This window comes from Hylaeus anthracinus, unplaced genomic scaffold, assembly GCF_026225885.1.
Source record: "Hylaeus anthracinus isolate JK02 unplaced genomic scaffold, UHH_iyHylAnth1.0_haploid 3, whole genome shotgun sequence".
Lineage (NCBI taxonomy): Eukaryota > Metazoa > Arthropoda > Insecta > Hymenoptera > Colletidae > Hylaeus > Hylaeus anthracinus.
In genome coordinates this window covers 10,440,024-10,455,661 of record NW_026535284.1, presented here as the reverse complement: position 1 = coordinate 10,455,661, position 15,638 = coordinate 10,440,024, and the positions used below count along the sequence as shown (strand labels likewise).

The window sequence follows — 15,638 nt, the reverse complement described above, 5'->3', positions numbered from 1 at the left end:
TAGTTCACTTCGAAGACACGTAAATGCAATTTACTAGCCTCAGTAATCATAGTGTGGTGGGAAAAATGACTGACACAACCCTCGATAAAAAAACACAGGATATAAGTATATTTAATAAAATATAGATGTAAAATTATACTATTTGACGCGACGCTTGGCCGCTCCTTGCAGGTCTTAATAAAAACACAATTATTTAATACTCCGACGCACCTCGCAACAATCCCTTAAAACTAAACAGTCTATGCTGTATCTTACAATCTAAACATATCGGCGACGGCGCGACGAGCAATAAACTTTTCAGAACTACTAATCAATGCACCAGCAAAGTACACGTGCTGTTTAAATTGCCAACCCAGTAATTACTGACGCTGGTGAGCAGCCTAATATCAAATCATTTGAATCAGGTGAATTTTGATTGTGAAAATTGTAAATTTCCTGAGAGGATTGATGTTAATCTATGCACGAAGTGTGCACACTTCATAAGTTTTATTAAGTGTGGTAACTCTGATCCTCTAAAGGTCGTTAGTATAATAAGATCCTTGAACCGCCACTCTTCCTTTTACTCTCTGGCGTCTCTTGTGTAGTAAGTGGGAGAGATATAGCAACCTCGTTGGGACATACTCAAGTACTATATTAATTTGATACCCTTGTGGATCAAATACATGATACTGTTTCCCTCTACTGCTTTCAAAGGGTTCTCCTTAGTCTAAGGACAAGAACTAACCTCTATGCATTCGAAATTTGTAAAAAATTAAATTTATAACACTTGGTTTATACATTAATACTAGTTCAAAACTTATTTCATTGATTATCTGCTTTAAAACAGATAATTTAGCTTATTATTGTTAAATAGCACTAGTTTGTTTAAAATCTCTTTGCAAGAAATAAAGGTCTAAGAATATTTAGTCAGCTGATTGTTATTATCATAATGCTTTTAAAACAATTACAAGATATAGTAAAATCTATTTAAAAATTTTCAAATTTACTATAGTTTCATTTTTACGACGCTAGATGGCGATAACAAGGAATACATGTGGCGCCATCGGTGGCAAAACGCCCAAGCTTGTTGAGCTCAAGTAGTTTCAGACTCATACTGCGAGATGGCGCCACCGTCTCCTTTGTACCGACAATTGCAGTACATTAATATAATTTATTTTTTTACGATAAATACTGATAATGTATTTATAATACAATCATTTTTTATCGTTTTTGACTTATAAATAACCATATGCACATCTAACGACTGTATTCTGTATTAAACAGCAAAGATGATGTCAAATTTAGTTCGGCCGTTTCACCGCGAGATGGTTATAGCGTCGCCTACCCGTTAACGCACCAGAGGGCTAAACATTTAATATGCATTTCAAGAATGTTTGACAATTCACATCTTTATGCAGGAGAGAGAAAAAAAATGCTTCAGTATCAATTACGGGACATTAAAGACAAAAGATGTTAAAATACAGACTGAACGCCTGCCGGCATGCCTGATTATTACCCTAATTTGCTAATCTGTACTAACGTCTGCCTAACATTGTCAATAAGCCGTTTAAATCGACTCTGTATAAGCAGAAAATAATGTACCTCGGCAGTTCAGATAATAAATCGTTTAGATTAGGCTATTTTCTGCTTAGCTTTGAAAATGTAATCGCGCGGCTAGTTTCCCCGCATGCGTATATGCTTCTTCGAGAAACGAACCAGCCCAAGGAGTAGACCATAGCGCGCACGATGGCGCTAACTTCGGATATCGATTTTGGTCCAGTGGGATGCAGAAGGCTCGTATTCCGCTAATCACATTTTCCACCTTCCTCCAGTAAAAAATACGCTTAACATTCCAACAGCACTTCTAACGGTCGGCGATGGAAAGTTACGAAATCGTCGTGCATGGTGTCAGCAGGTGAACGTTCGTCTTTTTTTTACTGGGAGTGGTCGCAACCATCTCGACACTGTACGAATTTGTAAACAGTCGCCCTTAAAATGCGAGTACTGATAATCGGTATACTTTTCAACAGTATCAGCATCACACACGGTAAGCCCCGTCGTTATCTGTAATCGCATGATTGTAAAAATCGTTCCTGTCGCCCAGCATTTCCCTCGCACTGTATGTCATCGTTTCTTTGTCCCGTTTTCGCGAATTGAGTCGGTGGTTTTCTCACAGAAAAGTTGATTAATTTTTACAGAAAACGTACGTATCTATTGCAGGTGCCGCGCGCTATAAAACTTACGAGGCGAACCCAGACACCAAGAGACTGTACGATGACTTACTGTCTAATTACAACAGGCTCATACGCCCCGTCATCAATAATACCGAAACCCTAACGGTTTGGCTCGGCTTGAAACTCTCGCAATTGATCGAAATGGTGAATTTAAATTTCAAAATTCCGCGATTCTTTTCGATAAGGATATTCTCGATATTAATTCCTCCTTTTTCGTTTTCGAAATCCGCAGAATTTGAAGAACCAGGTGATGACCACGAACGTCTGGGTAGAACAGGTATAATCTACTCGCGAGCGTTCCCCTTCAAAGGATAAGTATAAGGAGTTCTCTACAGGTGGACTTAGGGATGGTTTTAAGGGATGATTTTACAGGCAAAAAAGAAAGACAAAAATAATGAATAATGAATGAAATTTGAGACTTCATATTAACATCAAACCTATCATACAGTATGCAATGTTTGAGATCACCCTTTAAATCTGCCCATCTGTAGATAAGCACCTTGCATTAGGTTGTCCCGAAAGTTTCTTTGGCGAGTTGCACTCAATTATTTTATGTGCTCGTGTTTATATAAATAGACAATCTAATATCATAGATATTCATGTTGTAACAGTAATGGAGCAAAATGAATCGTACACAATTCAGTAATGTAACATAAAACATAAAATATTGTTCATGCATTACTTATTAATAAAGCGAAAGAAACTTTTGAGACAACCTAATACATTGTTATTATTTATTATATGTAGCGTTTTTACTATCTCCACGTTCTCTTTTATAGAAATGGTTCGACTACAAGCTACGTTGGGATCCAGAGGAATACGGTGGCGTGGAAATGCTTTACGTGCCTTCCGAAAATATTTGGCTGCCAGATATCGTGATGTACAATAAGTAAATAGCGGTGAAACTTTAAGAACATATTATTCGCATACTTTGTCGTTACTTCTCTTAATTTACCACATACCTACCATTCGTTCACACAGCGCTGACGGCAATTACGAAGTAACTCTCATGACAAAAGCCACGTTGAAGTACACAGGCGAGGTATCTTGGAAACCGCCAGCCATCTACAAATCGTCCTGCGAGATTAACGTGGAATATTTTCCATTCGACGAGCAATCCTGCATCATGAAGTTCGGCTCGTGGACATACAACGGCGCTCAGGTTTTAACTCCACTATTAACCGTCGACCCCTCTATCGAATCAATTAAGGGGGCATTTCACTGTGAACGCACAAAAAAAAAGCATATTTTCAATAATTTTTTTCTCAGGAACTATTGCATAAAATTGAATGAATGTTTTTTCCCCTTAAAGGTATGCTCACAGTGAAATGTCCCCTTAAGGGGGTATTTCTTGGCCCGAGTTCGAAAACTGCCCCCTTAGGTCGGGAACAAGGTCGTTTCAAGGGTACAAATTATTCGCGTTAGCATTGTCCTACGAAAATATGCTTTGTAAAGACTTTTGCCGTCAGGTGGATTTGAAGCACATGAAGCAAGAGCCTGGCAGCAACGTGGTCGCGATTGGCATCGACTTGACCGATTTCTACTTGTCGGTAGAATGGGATATCCTCGAAGTGCCAGCATCCAGAAACGAGGAGTATTACCCGTGTTGCACGGAACCCTATTCTGGTGAGCAATAGTAAAACTCGTTAGTAATATAAAATATAAAAATATGATTGTGTACGATACTCAGACATCACATTCAACATCACGATGCGGAGGAAAACGCTGTTCTACACGGTGAATCTCATCATCCCTTGCGTGGGTATCACGTTCCTCACGGTGCTTGTTTTTTATTTGCCAAGCGACTCGGGCGAGAAAGTAAGCAAACGTTGCAAGAAAAAAGGAAGACAGTAAATTAACGAAACAGATTTCCGTACACTGTATTTCTTCATAGGTATCGCTGTGTTCTTCCATCCTCCTCTCACTAACTGTGTTCTTCTTATTGTTGGCCGAGATTATACCACCGACATCGTTGGCCATACCACTTTTAGGAAAATACTTGTTGTTTACCATGATCTTGGTCACTTTATCGATATGGATCACCGTATGCGTTTTGAACGTCCATTTTCGGTAATTTATGTTTCGCACCCGCCGAGAAGATGGGCACGGCGATTATTAAAAATTTCTTTCACAGATCTCCATCCACGCACAACATGTCGCCTTGGGTCAGACAGTTATTCTTAAATTGGATGCCTCGAATGCTAATGATGCGTCGAACCCCGTATTCGACTCCAGAATACGACGATACGTATATGGATAGCGGATACACTAATGAAATAGATTTTAGGTAATTATTTATACAGGATGGGCGCATTTGAGGCAGATCGTCCAATTAACTCGTTTATATTTAAGGATAAAAAGGAATGTTTGTGGCACAAGTTGATTGATTTTATAGGGAACATAAATGATCCTGAATAACCTTGAACTTTAAGTCATTGTATTCATCCTACAAACTCCTATTAGAGAATAAACATAAAACTATATCGTTCCGCTTGAAATAAATCAATGTCCTTGGCGCGAAGAAAACGTCCCACACTATATTCTTTATAGAATGAAACAACTTCTGCCTCAAACATCCTGTTTTATCATACAAAACAAATGAGTTATTCAGATGACCTGTCTTAAACGCTCCGTCCTGTATATTCATTGGATGCTTCAAACTTCAGCAACATACATTGTAGCTTTCATGACAGCGTTAGCGATTACCCGCTGGAATTGAAAGGTAGTCCGGATGGATTTGAAAGCGTCACTTCCCAGTATAAGAATATTAGGGAAGATGACGCTCGACATTATCCGCACGCATCAGGTAAATCTTCGTAATTTTTGCATAAAAGATTTTATTTGTTGCATTCGTTCACAATATACATTCTTCATTACCGAGACACCGAACGCGCGTTGTGTTTTACATGACCATAATAGAGATGAACAAAGGATATATAATATCAGAATTAACAGTAATTTTGTAATTTGCAATTGCATTCGGGGTGACAAATTATATCTATATCATGAAACGACATGACATAATGTTTGGTAAAATATGTGCTAACAATGAAACATAATTATAGTCACTGACAGTGAAAATACGATGCCGAGACACTTATCTCCAGATGTCATATCAGCTCTGAAAGGTGTGCGTTTCATTGCTCAACATATTAAAAATGCAGACAAAGATAATGAAGTGAGTAGAACAGTATGAATTTTTGTTGATATTCATTTTGTTTTACTTTTGATACTTTCTTTTTTTTTTACTTATAATTTCGACGAGTACATGAATACTTTAAGAGTAATACTCTTATAGCACTTAAACTTATTATGTACAAAATTTCTTGTACTTCTAGGTTATAGAAGATTGGAAATTTGTAGCCATGGTTTTGGACAGACTTTTTCTTTGGATTTTTACGTTCGCGTGTATTGGTGGGACACTTGGTATAATATTCCAAGCTCCAAGTTTATACGACACAAGAGAACCTGTGGACCAACAACTCTCTGGAATATCACCTGGTATTTACATGCATCCAAATCTAGTTGGAACTATGCCAGCAGAATAAACTCTGAAATGCACGAAACGCGTGATTTACATATGTAAAACAGCGACACAAATGTGTTTATATTGTTAATATCCTATTTGCAACGACTTAACCAATTTTATTTCTTAAAATAGTATCAACTTTTGTATGAAACAAAATTCACAATAAGCATAGTTTAAGCGATTTTATTATTCCCAATCAACGAAATATAAATAAACGTATTCAAATTTGATGATATTAATAACTCCTAATACAACCAGAAAAATAATTCGCAAAGAAAGTGGACAATACTACAAAATAAAAAAAATTACTTTATTCGATTAAATAAAACTACACAATGGTCTTGTTATGATACTACAAAATTGTATGAAAATATTCATTACACCTAACCTGATCTTGTTATTTTTCTTCTGCAAACTGAAATGATAAATGGACTGTACATGTATTAATGATGCAAAGGAATGCTTTCTATTGAAATGATTAACGAATTCTATTCTTCATTTTTTGTCTGTTTTTAAGTACCAAAAGTAAAAACATCATGAATTTGCTTATATTAATACTTATAATAATAGTTTTCTTTTTTGTGAATTAAAGAACTAATAAACTTCATTTGGTTTTAGTTCTATAAGACTCATATAATAATACAAAATTTAGCAATTTTATAGTAAAGAGATAATAAAAAAACATGTTATTCTAAATCAATTATCATTAACTCCGGCGATTCACTTGTACTACTAATAGAGCTGGCTTGTGATTTTTTTGGTGAAGATGTACCACTAGCCAATTTTTTTGTACTTTGCGTAGGTGTGGTATTTTCATAGTCATCGTCACTATCTGAAATTAAATCAATGACAACGGCTCGTTTCTTCTCCTTTGGAGGTGTAGGATTGCTTTCATCTAAACAAATACATAATAATATGTTATACATAAAGTAATCAACCTTTGAGATTATGTTCTTTCTTCGGGAGAAACAAAAGTTTTTTTATATTTTTGGCCTTATATTTGATACAATGAAACAATATCTCACCGAGGTCTACAGTGTCCACATCGATTTTGCGATCCTGCGTATTCGTTATCACTTTCGTTTCAGTTTTGTCTTTATCTTTCTCTTTCTTCAAAACCAAATTCTCCCATGATCCATCTTGCAACAGCTGAATTTCATTTACATCTGGTAATAATTTTTTGGAATTTAAAACTTCCTGAAAATATCCATCTATAACCAGAGTATCGTACAGTGCCGCTTTATCACAAACTGGACAATTCCACGTGGGTTTTCTTTCGTTCATTTGTAGAAACAGCGATGCGTCAAAACATTGCAAATGCGAACACGTCGATGCACGACATGGTGTAGCCATTCGCATTTTCCCTAATGGACACGCTAACGACACCCTAAGAGACGTAGTCGCTATTTCACTGTCTGCATCTTCATTAAGCTTTTCCTTAACTATGGAGGGAATCGTTCCAATAACACTTTTCTTTAACATTTCCATAAATTTGAAAGATAAGTTTCGATTACTTACTTAAACCTCTTGTGTAATCCGAATGTCGTACACCTTTACTTTTTAATCTCGCCAGTAACTTAGCGCTAGAAAGTTTTCTAACTAGGTATATGGCGATTGCATATCGCCTTCCATAGTCGGCCGACCATGTGACGTGAATTTGATTTGCTACGGTAGGAGATAACTTTACTAAATGACTAATGTTGACAGGCCTTGGAGGCCTCTTTGGCTCTACCCCTGGTTTGTTTGTAGGAATTGGATTCTGTAAAAAAAATAAATGAAATTTAGTTGATATAATACATGGAAGATTAACGATTCATTTCAATAAAATATATTTACTTACGGGTAAGGGACATAATTTTCCATTAACTTTCACTGCAATACTAGGAGGAAAACAATCTTCTTGTTCACATGAAGTTTCTTGTAAACAAAATCTCATTTGCACCTATAACATTTATAGGACAATAAAGACATTCTTAACAATGATTTAAGATCAAATTAACAACACATACCTGTACAGTATAATCCATTTTACTTCCAGCGCGACAATCTCGCGAACTGGCTATGTCTGTTGACTGTTGTGGTGTTAAATGAAACATAAACGTATTCTCTTGAAGTCTTAGAGAGCCTTGGGGCATTAAACTAGACGGTTTCAACAATTCACCCAACAAATCGAAAAATGGAAGTTTTTTAAGTCTGACATCTGGATGAACAGGATACTGACTCCGAGGCTGTATTTGTAATGGAGATGGTAAAACTTTTGGTGGATATGGATATGGACTGTAACCTACACTTGTTGTCTGCTGTAATGTTAATCATATTAGGCATATTAAAAAAAGGGAATTATCAATAAATAATACTTCATGAATATCCTACAGGAAATGATTTAAACTTACTTGTGGTGTTACACTAGTATATCCTGTGTTCTGATATACAGGATTAGCTCTAGGAGATTGAGGTAAAGATGCTTGATGAGCTGGTGGCAACTCTTTTCCACTGGAAACTGAGGACTGTGACTGTTGTTGCTGACTGATAGCTTGTCTTTATATTAATTAAAAATAAGAACCAACATAATTAAGTATGAATACTGATTTTTACAATTAAGGAGGTCTTCTACTGAAAATGTAAAAAATTCATTCTATTTTCTTGAAACATTGTAAACATTAAAATTCCCAAGTTACTCAAATTAAAGAAATAGTAGAATAAAAATATACTTTTCCTTAAAATATGTATAAATAAATGCACAAAATTTAAAATGGTATTGTCAATAATGTTAGGTAAAAAATTAAAAAAGAAATGTGTATTGTAAAGTTTTCAAGTAGAAGAACCCTTTAGAGAGAAATATTTTGTTATTTCATGCAATTACCTTGTATAATAATTTCTGGAATGCATGTTTTGATCAATTTGTGGTTCTCCAGAACCACCTGTTTGACCGTACATTTGGTGAGCAGCCAATTGATCAGCTCTAAACAAAATTTTACAACAAATAGTATAACTAGTGCTTTGTGTTTAGAACCTGCTGCTATTTATAATACTCAAAGTATAATAATATGCCTTAGTACATATAAAGAAATAAACACTGTTTTTGATTCTATATTAAAATAATGAAAGAAATAAAGTATTCCATATCATGGGAAATAATAATAGCAATTGTTATAAGAATCAATATAATTCTGGATATATACAATTGCATTTACATTAATAGTATACTCACTGTATGCTTTTATATAGTTCACGTATTTTGAGCTGTACTGGATGAGATCTCAAACGTAACAATTCTAGTGCACGTGTTTGTAATTCGGTTTTTCTACCTGATTTATTTCTACCAGCAAAACCAAGAAGCATCTGAAGTTCAGACACTCGAAAACTCAATACCATATTCTGCAATCACAAAATGACAACATTTCTATATTTTAAATCCTTACATACGCAATATCATTAAATTGTTAATTAACAATTAAAAACTGCATCGTTTTCCAAAAAGAAGATTTATCAAAAAAAGAAATTAATAGTCCAATATTTGTCAGTTTTACTCAACCAATTGTGCAAACAATTTTACACTATGCTGATTTTTGCAAATATAATTGCAGAATTACAAAATAAAATATAACATACCAGGCATAAAAATCATACTTCAAGTTTTCTATTCTAAAGCACAAAAGCAACATAAAATATACATTTGTCAATATCTATTTTGTGTCAAAGGACAGATACACATTGGCACAATATACGTTATTTTTATTACAATCAATACTAGCATACAACACACTTGCAAGATACTATATATCTTTATGATTAAATATTTTTAAAATATATATAAACAACGGAAAACATTTAAGAATTTTTTCATTTAAACGATGAAAATGTTAAGGTTACCTATAAATCCTATCAATCCTATTATGAAGATAATTTCGCCATTTATCAACCTTAGCACAGGGCACAGGCACAGAGAACATAATCGCAAATACAATATAGCCAACGAAAAAATGTCGTTAATTAAACTTCAAATTTCACTGATAAAAGGCTAAATACTGACAATAGTAATGGCCTAAAACTTGCACGAGAGTGTATCAAGCGTCTAGTAATACAAATCACTGACGCATATCTCAAATCACTGATAACCCGGATATAACCACGACAAATTCACAATGCAGACCTGCCGACTTTTCTATAAAATTTCACACGTAATTAAACTGCACTGCACTACTTTTAATACTTCACTCACCTCTAATTCTTTGGACTCCGCCATCTTCCTAGACGATTTTTTTTGCGAAGCCGTTTTGCCTATATTATTTCCAACTTTCAATAGAAAAATTCTCCTACACGTGTCTTATTCGAATTGTTTTGTATCGGAGCACGTCTCTATATTTTTCTTGGTTTTTAAACTTGGCTATTGAATAATACTGATTAGTGGCGCGAAATTGATTTTCACGTTCTACTTTCGGGATCACACTGAAAAATCCGGGTTTCCTTACAAAACTCAATTCTCGTGAAAATTTTCACTTCAACCCCATACGATAAATTAATTATCGATATTTGACACTTTGTTCGTTCGAAATGCGAAAAGGGATTTTCCAAGATGGCTGCCTACACTTGATTTGTAGCCGGACTTGAATTCGTGTAATTCGACAAAATTAACAAAATCGAAATATTTTTTCCGATATCTGATGTGTCTCAAAACGGAGCATTAAACTAAATACTCACGTTTCACATGAAAGTCCTAATAGAATTAAATCGCCTTTACCTTTTCGGACTTTTATTAAATTTACACGATTAGGAAAATGTTTAAATGCACTTACTGGTCATGTTTCATCTATTAGATTGCGAATGTCCAACCCATATACATTTTTTTTACAACTAAGTACACTTATTTACATACACTCGTGGTAGACTATGAGAATATCGTGCAATTTAACACTGAAGCATTCACTTTTGAAAATAGAAAGCAATGTATAAATATTACAACGAATCTTCTGTTTTATTTATATATGTTACAACGAAATGCTGTCGTGTATTGGAAACACGAATGTATAATATAAAACTTATGCCATTTTCTATAGGAGTTCATCTTTTGAGTATTTTATCTTTTCCGTATCTATATTATATTTCCACTAGCTGTTTTACATTCTGATTGGATCATATATAGGGAAAATATGCATTTTAGATATTATCAGATTATATAAAATTATTCCCCTAGTCCATCTTAAATACTATTGGCTGTTTTTACATGGGGATACGATGAAAATCAACCATTACCTGCGTATATGCTATCTTCTGGTCATAAAGCATACTTGAGTCATAAAATAACTATAAATGCTTAGTTGCACCAAATGTTAGGGTGCAATAATAAATATGTATATACGAACATATCTATGACAATTCAAAAACATGGCTACCATGTGAAAAATAAATTAGTCGCATTACAATTTATAAACAAGTTTCTGTTTAGTTTTTACGATAATTTTGTTTCGTGTTACCAGCGAAACTCGTCAGCCGTAAAGAACATATAGCTTCGACGAAAGTTATGAAGAGTTGGCGCGGATTTTCCAAGTGAAACATTAGTGTTTTTAATATTAATTGCTACATTTTTAATGTCTATTCGACGACCTAACGGATTTCTGAACAATAAAAATACATATGCGTCCAAACATTCTACATGGTTGTGCGACAACATACTTCCCGAATGAATACTAAATAATGGTAACCTTACTTTATAATCTGAGAAAAGTTAGAGTAAATGATACAGAAAAAAGTTGTTTAACAAGTATTCGTTAACTTATTTTGTCCTGAAATAACAATTACGATGAATTATATGATTACAAACAGCCATATGTAAGTGGATATATCAACATACTGTTTGTGTGCTTTGTGTGTTTAACTTAACCTATTTTCTCGATATATGAATTCAGCATATCAACATGTATATAACTGTACATATACGATTTATACAAATCTTTGTTAGAATCTATTAATAGCGGAAAAAAAATAATACTTGATTATGAAATTAGACGATATATTTAATAACATATTTTTAACTACACTGTTCTAGAAAGGCAGCAATACTTGTTAAATTTAATAGCATTTTAATTGTTAGAGGTGTTTGTTTCATGTATTATTTGAATCTATTTCTAAATGTATTATTAATTGTATCTTATTATTGTTACAGATTATAGTATGTTAAAAGATTAAACAAGAAACCTTATATAATAAAAATTCTATGTATAATACTGTACTACATTATTTATAAGCTGACATCAATGGATTCCATTGATTTTGATACAATTATACGACATCCGAGAACTATAATTCACATAGATGTTGACTGTTTTTATGCTCAAGTGGAGATGCTGAGGCATCCAGAGCTAGAAGGCAAACCATTAGGAGTACAACAAAAAAATATAGTAGTAACGAGCAACTACTTGGCAAGGGAATATGGAATTAAGAAATGTATGTCTGTTCAAGAAGCTTTACAGTTATGTCCAGGGCTGGCTCTGGTAAATGGGGAAGATTTGACAAACTATCGTCATTTTTCTGCCAAGATCCTGGAGGTATTGCATCAGTTTACTCCCTTAGTCGAACGGTTAGGTTTCGACGATAACTTTATGGATGTCACATCTATCGTGCAAAAATGTATGGATTCTGGAAACGATTCTGAACTAAATATAAGTATTTCTATCGAAGATGAAAATCCAGTTGGCGAAGTATTTGGTCTGTCTGAAGAAGAATGTCCATGTGGTTGCCATACTCGATTAATTATAGCTTCCAAAATTGCAGCAGAAATAAGAAAACGGATTTATAAAGAGTTACGTGTCACGTGCAGTGCTGGAATAGCGCACAATAAGCTTCTAGCAAAACTTGTTGGGTCGTTGCATAAACCAAACCAACAGACACTAATATTCCCATGCAGTGGACCACTGTTGTTATCTACGATAGGATCTGTGTCTAAAATACCCGGTGTCGGGCAAAAAACCACACAAATATTAGCGTCCAATAACATAAAGACAGTAAACGATTTGCGTAAAACGTCTTTAGAGAACTTGGAAATGAAACTCGGAGTTGATTTGGCAAGAAAATTGAAAGATAATGCAGAAGGTATAGATGAAACTGCTGTGAAACCGACGGGAAAACAGCAATCTATAGGTTTAGAAGATGGTTTCAAAAGCGTTTCTTTAGTAGCCGAAGTAGAATCGCGACTTCGAGCGCTTCTAAGGAGATTGACTGAACTAGCTATGGAGGATGGAAGAATTCCCATTGCTATGAGAATAACGGTCAGAAAGCACGACTTTAATAAACCAACGTCAGGTAAAAGAGAAACTCGGCAATGCGCTCTACCAAAGCACCTATTGCCTTCTACAAAATCTGGCGTTTACGATCATGCTAAAATGCTAGCACTGGCTATGAAACTTTTCCATCGTACCGTCGACGTCTCTAAACCATTCCACTTAACTCTATTAGGGGTTGCTTTCACAAAGTTCGAGGAAAGATCATCCGGAAGAAATAGCATAACATCGTTTTTGCGAAAGCAAGTTGCCGTTCAATCTGTCTTGGACATAAGTTCGGAAGAAGGTATATCTGACGTCAGTCTTGGATCACCGATGAGTATAAATCAAGATAGTAACGATGGTTCAGCAATGAGCACCACTTCGTCCCCAATTTCAAAATCACTATGTGGCAACAATCAGTGTTCAGAAGACGACCTACTGAACGAGATAGAACCTTTACCAAAAAAGACCAGATTGGAAGTATGGTTGAGCGGGCGCAGAGAATCTCCAAGTAACGAAATGGCGGATCTTAGACTCAGTCCTTCGTCACCTATGCAATTGTCTCCAAAAATCGATGCAGCGGTTCTCAAATCTTTACCCATTGACATACAAAGAGAAGTCACACGTTCATGGCCGACGACTAGTAAACCAAAACCGAATAATATACTTAAATATTTCATAGCCAATAAGTGACGGAGTTCTGTGGCCTAGAACGTAACATAGCCATCTTTCTGTACACATTTCTGCAGCTACAATATTGGATGGCAGCACCATGTGATATTATGACTTTAAGTTATCGATGTCTTAAATTAATTTTCAATTTTTGGGTATTAAACTTCTATATACATATATTTTCTATAGCATTTACAACAAACGAATGTTAATACAAAGTGACTCTGTCGCATAAATCTTGAATCACCTTATTAAATGCAAGAAAAAGTCTATGAATAAATTAGTATGGATATATAAAACAATAATTACATATTCTTATTTATTTATCTTGACTAATCTGAGCATTGTCGATTGAAGTAGACGGATATTCGAAGTGAACTTGCATTTAAAAAAAATATATGCATTATTCATGAAAGTATTTTGAACGTTCTTAAATGTTTTATAAACCTCGAAGGAAAAGATGAATAGTGTAAACTGGCTGTTAACAAATAGTATTCTTGTTTAAGTAGAATCGTTCATCAATCAATGACAAAAGTTATAAAGTAAGTTTCATTGTCACCTTTCACAAACGCGTTATATGTATGTACATGTTGCATATGATCCGGAGTGTTCTATTATTGCATTTCGTAGACGATTTTTCAGTGTTCAATTAAATAAGATATCCTTTTTATCGTAAGTTAAGCATTTTCACGCATTCAATTCATTCTTCTTGAAGAGTATTTGCAATAGCAGAAGTATTTTCATTTGTGTTGTTCGAGTGACATAAAAAAAAAAATAAATTGTCGTAGCATACGCGTAGATTCACGCATTTTCGAAATAAGTCCGTCTCGTCTTAAATGGGGTGCTGGCATTTGATTTTGTACGTATTCTCTAGTGACTAAACTATAATTGTATGATTTAACGTTACGACAGAAATGTTTATATTTTTAGTACTATCGATGTTATGCTATATATATATATATGTAACGGGTGTTTGCGAAGAATACACCACACGGAAATACTCGGTCGCCCCCTACCGTACTACTGGTAAGGAGCTCTATTCGAATTGTAAAACATAATTTATATATATTATATAGTTATTCAGACTATTAGACAATCATAAAGTTTTATCGGTTCGATATGGTACAAGGTGAATAATTATAATATATACGTTAAGCATACATAACACACATACATAAACACAGATACATATAAAGATAAAAAGTGTAAGCCAACGATCCACGCGATTTCGAAATTATTATATCACACACAATAACATGAATTACACGTACATAAAACATGAGCGCGCGTTTACTTTCACACGGTTACTTAAAACGTACATGCGTTAGAGCGTGGCCAGCGGCAAGTGATACTGAAACAGTAGCTTTTGTAAACGACTAAAAAAAAAAAAAATACTTATATAAGGGTACGGAAAATTTATATATATATATAGCGTTAGTTGATGACCGAAAAGCAAAGGCGCATAGAGATTAGTTACGTGCGAGTTTTTTTTCTCTCTCTTTCACTCTCCCCCCCCCCTCTCTCTCTCTTATTTTTTTCTATGTTTTATTTATTTACTGTATGCACGGGCGAAGCGGTACTGATATTCTGACTATTAACTTCTGGTTGTGAGAACATGAATATTTTATACGTACACGCCACAGGGAATATGAGCGGTTGCGAAACCCGTGCGCTTGTCATCGTTTAAGTTCTGATTAATTAGAATCACACGCAGTAAGTTCGCACTCCTTCGGAGATAATTGTGTTGATATTGTTCCGAAGACAGTCAACGGCGAGAGAAAAAAAAACGTATGACTACATTTGAGTTTGACATTGTACAAGCAGCGTTCCATCGACGGTTCATATTGCCTCTGATTCATTTAAATAAAGAAAGTTCAAGTTGTACACACCGTGTGTTTCTTTCTTGTCTCGTTGTATATCGAATCATTGTCCTTCGACCATTGTTTAATACAGCGTTTCTCAAAC

At 34.7% G+C, this 15,638-nt stretch overlaps 3 protein-coding genes across 10 annotated transcripts; 2 read left to right on the top strand and 1 right to left on the bottom strand.

The window, feature by feature from the left end:
• The first annotated feature begins 1,741 nt into the window (after window positions 1-1,741).
• LOC128893445 (acetylcholine receptor subunit beta-like 2) lies at window positions 1,742-5,882 on the top strand. Of its 3 annotated transcripts, none has more exons than XM_054154375.1 (12): window positions 1,742-2,026; window positions 2,200-2,357; window positions 2,446-2,490; window positions 2,993-3,102; window positions 3,195-3,375; window positions 3,683-3,839; window positions 3,904-4,031; window positions 4,108-4,283; window positions 4,348-4,500; window positions 4,907-5,019; window positions 5,279-5,391; window positions 5,552-5,882. In XM_054154375.1, the coding sequence occupies exons 1-12, from the start codon at window positions 1,975-1,977 to the stop codon at window positions 5,759-5,761; spliced, it is 1,596 nt and encodes a 531-aa protein (XP_054010350.1). In that variant the 5' UTR covers window positions 1,742-1,974; the 3' UTR covers window positions 5,762-5,882. The 3 variants fall into 3 exon arrangements, with proteins under 3 accessions (XP_054010350.1, XP_054010349.1, XP_054010348.1); XM_054154374.1 differs by having other exon boundaries at window positions 4,895-5,019; XM_054154373.1 differs by having other exon boundaries at window positions 4,880-5,019.
• A 149-nt stretch (window positions 5,883-6,031) lies between these two features.
• LOC128893442 (E3 SUMO-protein ligase PIAS2) lies at window positions 6,032-10,738 on the bottom strand. Of its 5 annotated transcripts, XM_054154365.1 has the most exons (10): window positions 10,539-10,737; window positions 9,965-10,459; window positions 8,954-9,120; window positions 8,606-8,704; window positions 8,136-8,280; window positions 7,752-8,042; window positions 7,583-7,684; window positions 7,261-7,501; window positions 6,768-7,184; window positions 6,032-6,637 (listed from the first exon to the last, which is right to left on the bottom strand). In XM_054154365.1, exons 2-10 carry the CDS (start codon window positions 9,986-9,988, stop codon window positions 6,429-6,431), a joined length of 1,695 nt encoding a protein of 564 aa, XP_054010340.1. In that variant the 5' UTR covers window positions 9,989-10,459; window positions 10,539-10,737; the 3' UTR covers window positions 6,032-6,428. The 5 variants fall into 5 exon arrangements, with proteins under 5 accessions (XP_054010340.1, XP_054010342.1, XP_054010341.1 ...); XM_054154367.1 differs by lacking the exon at window positions 9,965-10,459 and having other exon boundaries at window positions 10,539-10,738; XM_054154366.1 differs by lacking the exons at window positions 9,965-10,459; window positions 10,539-10,737 and adding an exon at window positions 9,616-9,958.
• Window positions 10,739-11,063: 325 nt separating this feature from the next.
• LOC128893441 (DNA polymerase iota) lies at window positions 11,064-15,557 on the top strand. Of its 2 annotated transcripts, none has more exons than XM_054154363.1 (2): window positions 11,064-11,439; window positions 11,906-15,557. In XM_054154363.1, the coding sequence occupies exon 2, from the start codon at window positions 11,997-11,999 to the stop codon at window positions 13,692-13,694; it is 1,698 nt and encodes a 565-aa protein (XP_054010338.1). In that variant the 5' UTR covers window positions 11,064-11,439; window positions 11,906-11,996; the 3' UTR covers window positions 13,695-15,557. The 2 variants fall into 2 exon arrangements, with proteins under 2 accessions (XP_054010338.1, XP_054010339.1); XM_054154364.1 differs by having other exon boundaries at window positions 11,430-11,571.
• Window positions 15,558-15,638: the final 81 nt, after the last annotated feature.